The sequence below is a fragment of the Perca fluviatilis genome, chromosome 11 (assembly GCF_010015445.1).
Source record: "Perca fluviatilis chromosome 11, GENO_Pfluv_1.0, whole genome shotgun sequence".
NCBI classification, from domain to species: domain Eukaryota; kingdom Metazoa; phylum Chordata; class Actinopteri; order Perciformes; family Percidae; genus Perca; species Perca fluviatilis.
The window spans coordinates 11,825,544-11,843,253 of record NC_053122.1 but is presented as its reverse complement, the minus strand read 5'-3'; the positions used below and the strand labels follow the sequence as shown (position 1 = coordinate 11,843,253).

General features: G+C 42.0%; 1 protein-coding gene across 11 annotated transcripts in view; it reads right to left on the bottom strand.

Annotated features, from left to right (window-relative positions):
* Nucleotides 1–17,710, bottom strand: part of rnf220a (ring finger protein 220a) — a 152,378-nt gene that overhangs the window by 31,241 nt on the left and 103,427 nt on the right. For all 11 annotated transcript variants that reach the window (XM_039815308.1, XM_039815310.1, XM_039815306.1 and 8 more), the window contains 4 exons: nt 14,612–14,741; nt 8,040–8,088; nt 3,693–3,788; nt 898–940 (listed from right to left, as the gene is read on the bottom strand). In XM_039815308.1, coding sequence (XP_039671242.1) covers nt 898–940; nt 3,693–3,788; nt 8,040–8,088; nt 14,612–14,741 — 318 coding nt within the window. The remainder of the gene's footprint in view (nt 1–897; nt 941–3,692; nt 3,789–8,039; nt 8,089–14,611; nt 14,742–17,710) is intronic.

Here is a 17,710-nt window from a genome sequence, read left to right as displayed (position 1 = left end):
ATCATAGGTTCCCTTTTAGCATTGGGTTTTAATCCAAAATATTACCAAAAAAAGGAGTGCTGTCTTTTCGCTTTGACACCGTGTCTCTAAATACCTTCATAACAACAATACGTGTTGTTTAACAACCTTCTGGGTTCTTCGGGTTGCCTGATTATTCTTCGGAAAAAAGGATTCTTAGCTTTGTGACTCGATTGTAATACGTAAAACAGGTACAAACTGGGGCTACTAAGAGCTAAGATGAACTTAGCCCATTCGATAAGATGCTTTTGGCAACAAAACATACTATTAAAAAATGGATCAGGTGCTGGATCCGGCATAAGCAAAAAAAATAAAATAAAAAATCAATCCACACTAAAAGCACACTGAAAGCCCCCAATGCTATATTAGTTACTGACTGGTTGACGTTTCGGGAGAACGGCTCTTTGTTCAGATTGATTAACACAAAACCCTTGAGCAAGACATGACATCATTAATGAGGAATCATAGATAAACATCACCTGACAGCAGAGCAAATATGCAGTGGTAAAATATGTTCCATTAAATCATAACACACCTTTCAGAAAGGACTAAACTTTAGGTAAGAAATTACCATTGTATAGTCACACTATTTTGTCTCCTGTGCCTTGACACCAGTGATATTATAATGTATTTTGTGGTAATGATTATTTATTTTCACATCTTTCATTCCTGTATTGAGTTATATTCAACTTCTGGAAATGACATTAAGGTAAATCTATACAATGTTTCCAGAAAGCCCATGACCAAAAACAGGCCAGAGCACAGTAATAAACTCTTAATAACAATATTTAAATTGAATAAAGTCGTTGGAGCCATATAACGTAATTTAATAAGCAATATTAAGTATCACTCAGGAGATGAAACGTTGTATGTACATACCATTCAATCTTGTTTGCCTGTTTGCTCGAACTCGTAAAAATGTCTGCAAGCAGAGAGGAAAAGAAGAGAGAGGAATTGTACATTAGGTAATAAACAAACAATATAACATGTTTACAAGTACAAATATAACTTTTCAGAATGGGATTGCTTTGGATGCTGAGACTGGGGCACTGTAAACAAACCTACTTCTCTATTGTTTTCCACATCCTCCATAACTGTCACGGTTCACTCATAGCTCATTCTACAGCCGCCAAAACTCACAGCAGCAAACTACCCGGCTGTGATTCCTGATACTGAACATCACTGCAAAGTAACGCTTGTGTCTATAATTTAATACGGATGGAAAAGGATTGAAAGTGGCGCTCGTATCTGCCAGATACTGCTCATGTCAGACGCCATGTTGGCTTGTTTTGATCATGTGACGCGCTGGAGACGGAAGTGGGGAAACGTCACGTGTTGTTCCAGATCTCGACCGCTAGGGGGCAGCAACGGGTTTTCATTAAACGGCCTCCTTTTAATGAAAGGGTTTGGAGTTTTACAAGCACACTAAAGGCTACTAGATGCACAACTATATGTACTGTTCCTCCAACTACTACGGTTTATCAAATACAAAGAATAATAAAGTCATGTATTGGTTTCTGGTGGTTTCTTCAGCTATTTAGCTTTTTCTGTGTGTGCAGCAGATTATTTACAGTTTTGTAGCCAGTTAAATATCAAACCTAAGTTCTTAATATGCAACTGTCAATGGTAGAAGAAGTATTCATATAATTTACTTCTTTCAACTGTGCAATACTGAGTAATGTGTGCAATTCTCTGTGCTAATACTGCAATAATAATTCAACTGTACCATACTCTGCATGGCATTAATACTGCACATTTATACTGCACAATAGTTCCCATTTTTCAGCACTGGTATTACTGACACTGTTATTATACCGTATATTGTAGCCTAGTATGCATATGTTTACATATTTCTCATCTCTATTTTTTTTTCCATGTATATTGTTGCTATGTGTTGTAGTATAACACACATCTTTTTTACATATTTATTTCTTATTTCTATTTTTCCATATATAGTTAGTAGATTGTACATATGTTTACTTATTTCTGATTTGTATTTGTTCTTATAATTTCTCCATACACTTCTATTCTAGAATGGGAGCAAATGTAACAAAACTCCAAAAGTATATAATACTCATTATGTTAATATTAATAGGTAGTCAAGGGGTTCCCACACAAGGGGTTGGGGTTGGGCCCCCTTCACAGGGTACCAAAATAAATCTGGGGGGGTGGGAGAAATGTATGAGAAAGATACAAGAACGTTTTTGCTACACAAATTAATTTTCATATTTTGGACTTTTCTGTAATCTTTTTTTTTTTTTTTAGGGGAGGGGCAGCCCTTTTTTTGCAAGGGTTAAAAAAAACCACAAAGCTTGAGAACCACTGCACTGTATAATGCACTGTATATTTTAAGCTTATCATGTGTTTTTTTTATGTAAAATCTGCAAAGTACAGTACATTGCGCTGAAAAGTAGTGGAATAGAAGCATAAAGTAGTATAAAGTGTGTAACAGCACCTCAAAAGTCTACAGTAAAAGCACAGTATTTTATTCAATGTAGTCAGTTACTTTCCACCAATGGCAACTGTGACGTACAATTCAATTTTACATTTATCTGAGTGAATGTGGAACATTTGGGGTCTTGGGTAGTTCAGGATGCCTGGGGTAAATTCCCTGTATCATTAAGAATAATGGTCTTAAAAGTACAGCTTTGAGAAATAAATTAAGTGAGGTCAGATCCCTTCCGTCTCTTGCAGAATGGGCACCTCAGGTCTTCTGGGATTCACACCCAGAGGCCTGTATGTCTTTAGCTATATGCTGACTAAGCATCCCCAGTCGCAGTTATGGATGCCCTCTCTTTGACACGGCAACAGTGTGTAGGCAGCGGTTCAGTCCTCTAACAGTCGACCCACCGTCCATCAGTAAGAGCCGACAAGCAGTCAGGCCTTCTCCTTCTGTTCTAGCCCTCCATCCGTCTCCTCACTCCTTCACTCTCTCCCCTGTCCTCCTTGCCGCCACTTAAGTTATAGGCCCACTTGCCTTTGCGTGGCCGCTACTACCGTATCATTATGATACAGTGAGTGTATGGTTGAGTATAGGTCAGCTTTTTAGAGGAAGGGAAGAGGTAGAGAGAAAAATTGCACTGACATGGAGTGACAGGCCGAGAGAAGGTGGCAAAGTCTGCCGTTATGCTTCATTTTCAGGGTGGTAAAAAGAGTCACCATTGACTTAATCATATGTATAATATAAGGTGATTTCAGCAGTTTCACTTAATGAGAAAATCTACTTTATCGCTATAAGGTCTTTATGAGCTGTGTCATCTTGAACGTATGGCTGTAACGTCTGTGTGGACTTAATAGTTCTTATTTTATGGTGTAAGGGGGAAAACCCACTTAACCCGGAGATACATCATGGCCAGAAGAATTACCCGAACAAACTTTGATGAATTTAAGAGATAAAAGCAGTCAGGGCGGCTTTCAAGACATCTGAGATTTAAGGAGATTGGCCTGTTGGTCAACGCAACTGCTGAGAGGGCATAAAAGCCAAAAATCTACCATAATCCTCTGCTATACCGTTATACATCAGTCAGAATTATGGAATTTCACAAATCTAAAAAACTAATGTGACCAAGTGACTGTTATTCAACCCTGTGTGTGTGTGTGTGTGTGTGTGTGTGTGTGTGTGTGTGTGTGTGTGTGTGTGTGTGTGTGTGTGTGTGTGTGTGAGTGAGTGTGACCTGGTATCTGTCGGAGTGGTGGGCGTCTTCAGAGGACAGGGGCGAGACCACTGGAGACTCTCCCTCACGCTTGATGTGCACCGACAACAGCATTGACTAGAGAGAGAGAGAGAGAGAGAGAGAGAGAGAGAAATAAGAAATAAAATGTCTTCTATATGCAGATGTTAGAGCAGAACCTGTCCTCGCAAGTTGCGGCATGGAAATAATCAATAAACATGCACAAGGCACGAGTAATGCTGTTTCAAAAATAAATTCAGATCTAAGGAAAAACAGATACCATTGCACTGTTGGAGAGATAACACCCTTGCATGTCGCCACCTCCACCTTGGCTTGGTAGAACTGAATGCAACAACTAGAAAAGGATACATTGTTCTGAAGAACACATAGAATGAAGAAACACACAATAGAACTGAAAAAAACCTACATGTGCTGGCTGCTGAAAGTTGAAGTTGAAGTTAAAGTGGCAATCTACAAATAATGAGAGATATTGAAATTGCATTAGGGTTACAGTGCTCGCCAACCCCAAATGCAATCTCGTTTTTAGAACGAGATTTGTCTGCTTGGCTATTCGTCTCGCTAAATTTGCGGGGGGGTTTTCCGCCATGTGTTTGCTATTTTTCGTAGCTTCCTCTTGCATGTGTGCTTACGATCTGACCCCTGCGGTCGCTATCGTTTTTATAGAGGTTGGCACCAGAATACAGGCAGAGGGCAGGGTCTCTGTAGATACAGACACACACTCTAGTAGGTCATAAGTGATAAATAAGAGGGATTCTTTTTGTTTGAGTCTATAAATTGATTTTTAGGAAAATCCTACTCTTGTGTCTTCAAATCTAAGTGCTGAAAGTAGTTGAAGATTTAGCTGAAGTTCAAGCAGTGGAAGGAGTTAAAATGTCAGTCAAAGTGCTGGTGCTGTGTAACATCCTGAAAGAAACCAGTGCCACTTCAAGTGTATAAACTGATAGACGATGTCAGTGAAAGTGTTGGCTCAAGTGTGAGCATGGGAAGTAGTAGTAGTACATTTATAAAAAGAAAAAGAAAACTAAGAAAAGTAATGGCAGCAGTTGGATTGTCATTTGAAGAGTAGGAGATACAAGCAGTTGAAGGGTCAGTGTCAGTTGACTAAATTTAAACGCAAAAAGTAAAATTACTGTCGACAGTTTGACTTTGTTGTGTGTATCAAATAAATTCATATAAAAAAGAAAAAGAATATAATTTCAAAAAAATAAAAGTTTAGTTCTGTATTGCAATAGCTCTCTTACACAGAGAAGAAGAAGACAGAAAAAAAAAAAACGGGAACAGAGAATCTTTACCCTTGGAGAATTTCAAGAGTTGTTATTGCCACAGATGCTGAGAGCGCCACGTCATTGATGATGACTGTAACCTGCCTGACTTTGTCTATAAAGTCCCTTCCACTGATTAGAGTTAATGTTTATGGGACGTTAAGAGGAGTAAGGGAAGAACGAGTGATTGAAAAGAGAGGAAGAAGGAAGAAGAGGGGGAGGAACGGTAAACATCTAAAAAAAGGAAAGAGCGTAACTGTCTTGACATTACGGGACACCGCCTGTCCATAAATCTGTCTCACAACACTTTGTACACGCACACACGCACACACACACACACACACGCACACACACACACACACACACACACACACACACACACACTTTCTCTCCAAAAGACACACGCATTTAAAACTATATCCTCTTCTAACCCACTCTGTGACAAAGACAATCCAGGGAATTCCTCAAGTGAACAAGACACAAGTAGATAGTGATGTGAAAGAAAGAGAACAAGGGAAGAAAAGAGGAGCAATATCACTTTTTTACCAGGCTTAGTCCTGACAGAGCTCTAGCTGTGTGTGTGTGTGTGTGTGTGTGTGTTGTGTGTGTGCTTATATTTTCTCTGTACTGCTGCTTTCTCTTTTTTTACAAGGCAAGCCATGAAATATTTGTATTTACAGTCGTCTCCTATTAATCAAGCGGAAAGGGGCAGAGCAGAGGCTTAAGTGCTCGACAGCAGTAATCTAATAATAATATGTGAGAAATGACCAACCTCCAGTGCTGCCACGGTAAATTGGACATTATGCATGATGCTTTTATGCCTCTGTGTGTCTGTGTGTGTGTGTGTGTGGTCTTTTTTTCTCTCTTTTACCCAGGTTTAAAGAGGTCAGGAATCATTTACCTGGGGGCGTTCTGGGAATATGCTTAAGTTTTATCATTAGAGCATGACATTTAACAGTATTCTACGATAAGAGATTATAAATGAAGATCTTCCATTGAAATTTGGGTCTTTTAAACCAACCAAATTAAATCAACATGCAAAAAGATCAGCTACAAAAAGGTTGCATTTAAAGCTACATTCAGGTGAGTAACTGGATTTACTTCATGGTGCAGAAAACTGGACTCCATATTTGACTGTGAAGACTGGTGTAAAGTGTGTTTTGGGAATTTGCATTGTAAAAATGTTAACATGTTTGAATCTGTGTTTTGTATATGTAAATCCATAATGATGAGAAACACATAGAGAGGCAAAGAGAAGGTACGTGTCTTAATCTTTACACATGCATGAGAGATGGTGTATCACACGTGTGTGTGTGTGTGTGTGTGTGTCAAAGAGTGTGTGGCCCTTACAGATATCACGTTTTTAGTCCAGCACAATCACCTTAGCTTAGCGAGGAGTACACAAAGTGGGCCGAACACCCTGTAAGGAGGTGCTCTGGGGTTAATCTTCGGTCTAACAGTGGTGGGTGGTTCATACCGGGGAGGAGACGACAACAACAGGCCCCATGTGCTTCAGACTGGCCGTCTCCATTCTCCATGGCCTGCTGCTGAATACTAAACATCAGCGGTGAGATGCGCAGTCACGGCCAGAGAGGAAGGCCAGCGCTCACCCCCTGCTCTGTCTGCCTTTCTCAAGTACAAGCCCACCCGCAGCGCTGTGAGTGCTGCTCTCTAAGCCTGGGTCAGCACCTGAAGGTGTGTCGGAATGAAAATGGACCCCCTGAATTATTTTAGAGCTCCTACGTTGAATTCATGAGCACGTCGGGAGTGCTTTTACTGCAGTAGGGCATCTGACTTTTACATGGTCTTTAGTTGGAAATTAAAACAAACAGGGAAATGATGAAGCCCTTAATTGCTTTTGGGATACTTTCAGGAAACATTGACACGTAATGCAGAGTAGAGCTACATAGATACTATTCAATTGCATGTTTTCAGCCATGTTGGATAAAGTCGCTACATTGAATCTTCTTTCCCAGACTTTAGTTAAGACTAAGACTGAAATATTCTAGTGGTACTCCCCAGCATGAAAGAAGTGTAAGTGATAATCCAGAGACAAGAGTGGTTAACTGTATTATAACGCTCTCCATATCATGATATCCACGTTTAAGGACCTGTTTTTTATCAGTGAAAGTTATTTATTTGTATTTGTATGTTATACTGGTTAGCGGTAAGAATGTAGGAAAAAGAAAATCAGCAGGAAAGAGAAAGCCATGCATGAACAAATGTTTAATGTCTGTCAGAACCTGAAGATTAAAAAAAAACAATCACAAGATTTAGGGTTATTTGAATTCCCACAAAATAAGTTTTCAAAATCTGGCAGTTTGGAAGTGACGTGTGGATTCATTTCTTGAAACAAGTTGATTCCCATCATAAAAAAAATCCCCATCTCACCATCTTTTTCCTGTATTTTATTAAGTCCAATACATTATCAAGCTATCAAGTCCACCCATAGCCCCCGCAGCTTATTCAAAGTCAAAGTTAGATTTTTCTATTAAATCTATCATCTATACATCATGTTAAGGACACAGAAATGTCTTCTTTTAAGGGAAGGCCTACTTGATGGAATCATGAATCTGTCTTCCCACAATTGGACGTTATCTGTCTTTTTCTTCCTTTTCTGTCTGTCTGCATTTTGGCCTCTCTAATTGGAACTATCACAGCACAGTGCCTCTTGGCTCTGCTGCCTGTTGGACCACGGGAGACTGGCAATTCTGTGTGTGTGTGTGTGTGTGTGTGTGTGTGTGTGTGTGTGTGTGTGTGTGTGTGTGTGTGTGTGTGTGTGTGTGAGGCCTACAGTACAGTATATTTCCCCTTAGTGCAGCAGAGAGGAACAGAGGCATCAGAGTAACAGCTGTGATAGACAGTAAAGAACTATCATTGAAAAAAGTGTCATAATGTTGTTGAATCTAACTCGGTTTACTATGAACATGTCTGATTTCATTTATCATTTAAAATCTTTCACCTGTGTTTTTGCAGGCATGGCGTACTTGATTGCAGCCTGAATGAAATGCTAATATTCCAAATATAGACGTCATATTACATGTGAAGAGATTGAGGTTCAGCTCACCTTCGGGGTTCCTGGAGTGGCTGCTCCATCCTTGGGTGAAGTGTTCTTACTGCAATCGAGAAAGAAGAAGAAGAAGAAAAAAAAGGATGGAGTGAGTTATGAAGTGCAGTGTTATATCTGGTCTTACATGTCTGTGTGCTTGTGTGTATGCCTCTAGTGTGTTCATTCTTTTTTAAGATATCACTTATTTAAAAAAAAAAACTTTTAATTTAGTGGTAATTGAAAACATTACTGCTAATGGCAGGATTACTAAGGACATCAGCTGGGTATTCTTTACTGAGGCAATCATTCTCCAGATTTGCGTCATCTCACACACACACACACACGCACACACACACGCACACACACACACACACACACACAACACACACACACCATTTGTTGCGGTGGCAAAAGCAGGAAATAACTGATTTTGCAGTGATTTGATTTGTCAGTGCAGTGAGCCTGCGGTCGCTTTGACTCTGAAATATGTGGTGGACAATTGGCTGGCTTGTAAACGTAACAGGGAAGAAGGGAAAGAGAGGAGGGGGGCACAGAGAGAAAGGGGGAGTATTAAGATGTCAGACAGTAAAAAAGAACGAAAGAAAGATATGTTCCAGCAGTTGTGTGTAGCTGGATACTTGGGTGCTTGTGTTTGACATTTTAGATGAGAGGTGAATGATGGAAAGTCTAATATATCAACTAGCCTCTATTGTGCTACTTTGTTACTTTATTATCTCCTTTTCTGACACTTAAGCCATCTGATTCTTTTCATTTTCTTCCCGTCTTCATTAGGTTCCCTCATTTTTCTTTTGTTGCCCTCTGCTCCTTCTCTTTCCTCCTCTTTTTTTCTCTGTCCATCCTTCTTTCCAACCTTCTAACTATGCTTATCTCTCTCTCTCTCTCTCTCTCTCTCTCTCTCTCTCTCTCTCTCTCTCTGTTTCTCTGACTTTCACCCGAACACAGAGATACAGTTCTCCGAGCTTCTTGAAGGGTTGCGACAGGCTTGACGTTGACAAAGCGAGACTGGGTTGTCATGTTTGCTTTGAGACCCTGTTAGTACTCCAGACCCACTCGGACACACACACACACACACACACACACACACACACACGCACGCGCGCAAACACGGACGCCGTATCACACACACACACACACACACACACACACACACACACAGGCGCCACGCGCGCACACACACACACACACACACACACACACACACACACACACACCCAGCCCATGGAAAGGAATGCGCCTGAAACCGAATTTGCTCGACCTCTAATCTGACAGCATGCCTTGGTAGACAAGGGATTTTCTTTTTCAATGGCTGGGTGGGTGGATAATAAGAATAAAAAGCCTTATTTTTTCACTTATCTGAGAGAAGCTTTTACAAAGTGGCGCACAAGAGCAAGACAAGGGAAATATAAGACAGGAATATAATGCATAGCTGCACAGAGATATGAAGAAATGTATGATGTGATAGAGGGATGGAAGTACAGTGAAAGTATTTCTTTTCCTCGTACTCATTCTGTGATGCGGAGTGTCGTTCATGTTTTTACTTTAAATCAGTAGGTCTTTCAAACAAACCACCAGTTTATACCTTAAATAATAGCAACGTCCATGTATTTAAAAAGGCCCTCCACGGCTTTTACAAATGAAGGTCAGATACCCATATGAACGTTGAAACAGCTTTTAACACACAAGCTTTATATGATGGCTTGCTCCCGTCATAATTGCTAAGGCCACTAGAGCTCGCCGCCACTATTACATCTAAATATGGATCGTGATAATTTCTTCTGGGAGGATAGTCTCGAAAATACATCAGAAAAATATCAAAAGACTGGATATTAGGTTAGTGAGTTGTTAGAGTTATAATTAGTTATGAGTTACAGTCATTTTAGTTTTCATTGGTCCTTACCTGATGTGATTGATGATCTGAGATTAGCTTTTGCAAGTGAGAGTGTGCATGTGTATCAGTGTACAGTACAGGTGTCTGTGTATGCATTGAACATGTCTGTGAAAACGTGTCATTACTGTCTCTGTGCTGTGTGTGTACCCATGGATGTGCGTTTGCATCTGTATATTGTCTTGCTACTGTGTGTGTGTGTGTGTGTGTGTGTGTGTGTGTGAGTGTGGGTGGAAGCTGAACACCGGGCCTCCCCGCCACCAACAAAGAGAATAAACATGGGTGACACAGTCAAGCTGCTGTGTAATGCAGGAGAATCTGCCAACACCCCCACCTGTCTTTTCCCTTTTCTATCTCTGTCTCTGTCATCTCTCTCTCTCTCTCTCTCTCTCCTTCTCCCTCTATCTCTCTTTTATTCATTACCTGGAACCTCTGCAGAGGCATCAACAATAACAGCCACCTCTACCTGCTTGTTGACAGTGTCAAACAGCGACAAGAGAAGGAGGGAGAGGGAGAGAGGAAGAGAGAGCGAGAGAGGGTAGCAGTTGCATGCCTGCCGCGATGGTAGAAAATTGCCACAATGACAGAGGGGGTGATAGAGATGAAAGGGAGTGAAGAAGGGGAAAGAAAGAAAAGAGGTAGAAGGAGATGAAATGTGAGGTGAGAGAGAGAGATGTGGCGAGGGAGGAAGAGCGAGCCACATAAAGAGAGAGATCGAGCAAGGGAAAGATGAAGGAAGACAGAAAAGGAGAGAAAGAAAGGGAGGGATTGATAGGGAGAGTTGGTGTGTCGCTCTTCTTGCAGTTTCGCACGTCTGTTTGCCCGGTTCTATGAATGTTTGATGGGGGGGGGGGTCTATGGGGCTAGAAATTCCAGCTGCCTGCCATGTCAAAACAAGGAGAGGAGTGTGGAAATGAGCAGCACAGCAAAGTGAAACAAACACACAGATGGGAGGAAAAGGAAGGAGGGGAGGAATAAAAGACGGAAGACAAAGCAATTTAACGTGTGTTGTGGTAATGAGGCCTGTGTGTGAACAGGGAGGGAGACAGGTGAGGGCATGTAGGTGCTTCAAACTAGTCTTACAACACATTGTCTCACCACGTCATACAGTACCCTCTCTGAACGTGTTAAACATAAAGGAGGGGCAAGAACCTGTGAGATCATGAACAGGAAGTAGTCATAAGAGATCAGGTGGTGTGTTTGTTTGCCATCTGCCATACAAGTAAAAGAGAACAAAAAAAAGGAGAGATGGACTTTGTGTCCACTGACTTTAACAAGTCAGAAAATCAGAGATCATAATTGATTAATAACTGAAAAAAAAATGTATTTACAGTATATTTGGACCATGACTTTAGTTGTCTGGGGTCTGTCTAAAATCGTTCTTATGTTATTATAACATATAGTTTTTCAAAATAAAAGTGGAAGTAAAAATGTATTAAACATTTTGTAATTTGGAAGCAATTCTATTCAGTAGCCTACAACTGCCCACCTCTATAAACCGGATTAAAACTGCATTAATCCTACACAAGTAGAGACAGACTGAGTTTGATTGACAGCTAGCGGGAGTCACTGCCCCTCCTACCTCCACTCCCTTCCAAAGGGAGGGAGAGAGAGAGAGAGAGAGAGAGATGGAGAGAGAGAGAGAGAGAGAGTGAGTGAGTCAGTGGGAGTTGGGTGGAAAGGAGGGATGGTGCTAACCTCAAGATACTGATTGCTTTTTGCCTTTTTGTGCCGTCTGCTGGAGAGGTGGGGGTTTGCTTTTGTGGAGGCAAATTGATTATGCAGGAGGAGGAAGAAGAGAAGTAGGGGTACGAAGAGGAGGGGGTGATGGGGTATGTAGATTACTTTGCCCCCACGAGCCACCTGACGTTTACAGGGCATGATAGATTACCATTTGCTCAACTGTGTGTGCGTGTGTGTGTGTGTGTGTGTGTGTGTGTGTGTGTGTGTGTGTGTGTGTGTGTGTGATTTCCATGTCCATACACGAGAAGCTGTGGCCCATGAACAAGCGGCAGGGCACACAGTCACAAGAGAGGACAGGTTGGCAGTTGTAATGAAACACACACATGCAGAGAAGAGAAATAGAAAACAAATAGAAACACACAGCACAGATATTCACAGAAGAGGCCAGGCAGATATGGGACACACATTTTTCACACCAAGATACTCAAACACACACACACACACACACACACATATACACACACACACACACACACACACACACACACACACACACACACACACACACACACACACACACACACACACACACACACACACCTTCTTTTCCATATCCACAGCTCTTTCATTCAGCAAGCGCTGGTCATTAAAGGCAGATTTACTACAAATTGGACCAAATTCCCACTGTCACTTTCAATGATGGCTGCTGCCATGCAGAGAGCCGGGGAGAGGTGTGTGTGTGCGTGTGTGTGTGTGCATGTGTGTGATATAGAATGTGGTTTTGCGATATAAGACACACACAGAACTTTCTGCTTTTATTTTATCTCCTGCTTCCATTCCCTCTGACACGCATACATACGTACACACAAACACAGAAAATGTATCAAAATATCATAAAATGTTATCCTTTGCATTCTCCTGTGCCTCCTCTCTTCTCTTGTCCTCTTTTTATTCTTGTGGGATGTGTATGTGTGTCGGATGGGTTAATGGCGAGTAGCTAAATCAGCCAGCTGTGACGTTAGCCACCATCCAATCTCACCCGGGGATGACGCTATTTCCTTAAATAACCGCGTGCACGCTTGTGTGTGTGTGCGTGTTTGTGTGTGTGTGTGTGTACACACAGTATCTCAGACCCACAGAGGGAAGGGCAGACTACTAACCTTTATTAATTATTGAAACACCTCACCATATCAGACAATGACAGATGGATGACTCTCACTCAGTGCTCCCATGTAATGTAATCTATTCTATTCTATACTATTCTATTTTGTTCTATTCTATTCTCTATATTAAGATCCACTTTTTTAGCCAGATCTCACAGGCTTCAATAAGGGATTGAGTGTGCTCAGGTGTCATGGAGATGGCTTAGTTGGAGAAAAAAAACTTAACCATCTCCATGATAAGTGAGCAAACTCTATCGGCTGATGAAGGCCAAGAGATATGGCTGAAAGCTCAGGAAAAACCAAGTGGACCTTTGGATAACACCATCTTTTTTTAATTCTATTCTTTGTGTCACTTACTTTGTTAGCTGTCTGTCTCTGTAAAGTTATTTTGTAATAACTTTTATCCACTGAGATTTATTTTTGATCCCTTACATTCTTTACCTAACTCCTCAATCCATCCACTTCTTTGTCTTTATTCCTTTGTCACCACCCTTGCCCAATTTTTCATGATTCTTTTGATTCGTTTTTGAGATTCTCTCTAACTGTCATGCTGTCTCTACGTACATCCTTTCCTACTCACAAAGCCAAGAGGAAATACACATGTTGACCTGTTCACACTGAGGATAATGGGTTTATCCCTGGCCACTGCTTTGGTCCTATATGTTAGCGTGCAGCTTTTAGAAACATGGTGAAATCAGGTAACGAAGAAATGACAGGACTGGGTTAGATGAAGACGGATTGAAAAGTGTTTGGGAAGAAAAAGAGAAAAGCGGACTAAAGAGGACATAAGTAAGGTTGGATAGGGCAAAGAAAAGGTAGTAGATAACAGGGAGGATTAGTGAAGAAAGAGAAAGATGGAAGGATGGGGAAACAAGAAGGAAGATGAGGGGAACAGGCTGCAAAAAAGAGAGAGGACCGGACTGGACAGACGGGAGGAGGGGTTTGGTAGGTGTAAACGGGGGTAAATGAAGTGTGATTTCCATGTGGGGTGACGCTATCTGTTGCCCTGTTCCTCCAGGTTAATGGGGACTATCATAAAGCTGGGCCGCTAAGGTGGACATCGGGTCATACGCAAACACAGCATCACACAGGCCACACACGTATGTACACAAACACACACAGCCAGACGTGCGGTCAAGGTGAAATATGGATCCTAATGGTTGTGTCCCATCGTTAAAAGGGCTCGGAGTTGATTTATCCACCGTAAAACAGCTCGTGCAACTGCCATGAGGAGAAGAAGGAGGCGGCAGTGAACTTGAGGTCACAGGTTTGAATCCTAATCCCTGCGGGAAACACTTAGCGTTACGTCGGCGGCATGCCTCTGCCTTTTATGCAGATTTATTGCACCAAAATCTCTGCTTGGAAAGAAAAGCAGTCATTGAGCCTGACATAAAAGTTGAGTTAAAGCTCAGCCTTCACCCTACGCCTAAAAGATGTATTTATCTTTATGAGCCAGTGAAGTATTTGTCTTAAGGATGGATATCAGTTTGATTTCTCTAGTTACATGATAAAGATATGCAGATATGTGTTTAGCCTAGCAGGAAGACTGAAAACACAGGAAAAGAGAGCTAGCTTGTGTCAAAGGTTAAAAAAAAAAGATTTCAGCCACTACAAAACGTTATATCTGGTTAGTTAGCATGCTGAGCGGCAATTCATTCAAGGGTCAGCTGGGTTTATTTTAGAGTTTCGTTCGTTATTTAAGTCGGGAATTGCTGCCACTGCGCAAGCTAACAGCCCCAATGTGTAAGCTAAATGTCCATTGAACAACAATGTCTCCTTTTTTCTTTCTTTCACAAAGTGTGTGTGGGCGAGCAAGAAACAAGGCGTTTCGGGCCTACCTGAAGCATATGGCAGCTAGCCTCTCTATCTCTGTCTCCATGTGCTCCTGTAGCTCTCCGGGCCTGAGCAGCACCTGGCAGATGGGACAGATTGGAGCCTGGCTGTCATACAGGGACATCTTCTTTTTACCTGGGGACAAGACAGAAAGCAAGGCAAAGGGAGAAACATCAGCATCTATATACAAATAAGAGCCAGGCACCCAAACAATTGTATCCAGATTCTGTCTGGCATTAAAATGCATCTTAAATGGATCTCAAGTGACCAGTGATCTCATTTGAACTTGTATCTGTTTCAGCTGTTGGGAACTATCACAAGTGTCTCACACACACACACACACACACACACACACAAACAATGTCAGTACATATAACAAATATATAACAGTAGGCTACTTGTTGGGTATCTCTTTCACAGAGGCTCTCTTGTCTAAATTGTTTCACAAAGGCAAATGTAACCAACTGTGTTTGTATTTGTCGTGCCACACATACTCTACAAATTTGACCTGGCAGCCCTTCAATTTACCAAGGACACTAAAGGAAACTTCAGCATTGTGTATTCTTGCAAGCACCAAGGCTTGAACCGTGGTTTTACTCTCTTAAACCACACACATTAAGTGCATGTGCATTATAATTCTGCTTTACACACACAGACAGAAAGGGGAATATAGTGCTGTACAGTCTCCACTGTGTCCTCTCAGGTCAAAGCAGATTTAAAGAAGTGTCAGCCCTGGATGAGATAATGCTGTATAGAGTCTGCCAACACTACCTCACTTCATTGTCCTTGATCAGCAGGGCACAGGGTGGGGCCCACCTGTGTGTGTGTGTGTGTGTGTGTTTGTGTGTGTGTATGTTTCATTGTGTGTATCGGAAAGTGCGCACTTGGCATTTTTTGCATGTCATAGTATGTGTGCCTTTGTGTGTGCGTTAGTATAGTAGTATACATCTTACTTTCTCAAGCTATATTTGAGAGTGTCTGGCTAAAAATAACATCTATTGAAAGTGTCTCAGTGCTTAATGTCAGAGGACACTTCCTGATTTCCTGTATTTAGCTAATCAAATGGGCTTTTTTTAGCCCCGGGAACATGGGCTCCGCCTCAGCCAGGATATCCCGTTTAGACTTGCTGTCACCACGGCAACAACAGGACCAGGTACGGGGGAGACCCCCTATCTGTCTTGTACTCGTTGTCTCTCTCTCTCTCTCTCTCTCTCTCTCTCTCTCTCTCTCTCACTCTCTCACACACACACAGAGACACACACACACACACACACACACACACACACATATACATACACATGCACACACCCAGCCCTCTGGGGACACGTAACCTTGCTCACATATTGGTCTGTCAGAACAGTTTCCTGCAAGAGAACTCATCAAGAGACAACTAGTGTGGAACCACACACTGAACACACAATGCCACACACACACACACACACACACACACACGCACACACGCACACACACACACACACACAATGCCACACACACACACATCACCCCCCGCCCCTCCCCTTTTTCAGAGCGTGTGTGTGCATAACGGCCTCCCATTCTCCTGCACCGCTACTTAACAGAGCCACAGCACTGGACACGTTAAGTGACTTTGAAAAATAGGTAATCGATTACTCTCTATCTATCTCTCCGCCGCTCTATCTCTACCTCTTTTATTTCCACACCTTTCCCTCTCTGTGCTTTCTCTCCAGACTCATCCATTTCTAATTTTCTGCTCCCTACCATCCACTTATTTGTTTCATTTATTTCTCCTCCTCTCTTCTTTCTCTCATCTCCTCTTTGATTATTTCATTGTTGGCCTCCCCTTTTTCATCTTTCTTTCTTTCTATTTCTTTCTTTTTCTGTTGCCCCATCACTTTCTCTGTCCCCTCAACTCTCTCATTTTCTATGTTGCTCATCTCCTTTCTTTTTCTTTTTCTCTGCTTTATTGTCTCCTCCACCACGCTCCCTTCAGTATATTTCCCTTTCTCTCCTTGTTTCTCCATCTCACTTTCTCTGCCCCCCCCCCACTCCTTTCCCTTCCCTTCTCCCCTTTATCGCTTTGACAAGATAATTTGAGTCATGCTGAAGCCGTCGCCATCCGCCACAGCAAACAAAGAAAGATCCAATCCCTGTCTGCAGCTGATGGGGCTTTCTATTTCGCAGACAAACACACACCTGGAGGACGGGCACACACACACACACACAGGCATGCACACAAATATATTCCTGCGCTTGATTATTTTTCGGCTTTTGTTATGTCTTGTTTTTTATGTTTTGTTATAAAATTTACTTTTTTTTAAGTAGATGGGTTTTTTTTTGCACAGTGTGAGTATACTTTTTTTTTTGCGCATTCCAATGCGCAGTCATTTCCCTTTGAAGTGACTTTTATTTGTATTATGTATTAACAAAAAAGTGATGAAAAGGAAAATACAGATGCCCGGGTGTGACAACAGAATGTCAACAATCAACAACAGGGAAGACTAAAGTGGAGAAGTTTTGTGTCTTTTGATTTGAATCGGTTTGAATTCAGCTGCAAACACATAGTACACACACTCAAATTTAACTTGCTCTGTGTGATGGAACCGGTGACTATTTCTTTCCTGGTCTTTCTTTTCTTCCTCAAATCCAATGTTTTTTTTTTTTTTCCAACTTTGCTGTCACTGTCTCTCACCCTTTTTTTGGTCACTCTCACCCCTTGTGTTTCTTTCCTTTTCCCCCTCTATGTTTCCCTCCCTCTGTCAAGCGCTCCCTGAGGGAAGTGAGTGACGGGGAGAGGCGGAGGGACAGATAAATCCAGTGGAGAAGAAGAAGAGGAGAAGAGAAAGGGGGGAGAAGGGTGTGAGGAGGGAGGGGGAGGGGGAGGGGGAGGGTGGTGTTGATGTGATGTCGCACACCAGGCTTGTCAGCGCCTTAAAGATGATTAATGTCGGGGCAACACACACACACACACACACACACACACACACACACACACACACACACACACACACACACACACACACACACACACAGACTTTCCCACATGTCGTGCTTTGGACCTCACAGCTCAAACACACACACACACACACACCCTGCGGCGCAACATGGGTGCGTTTAATCTCTGGGAG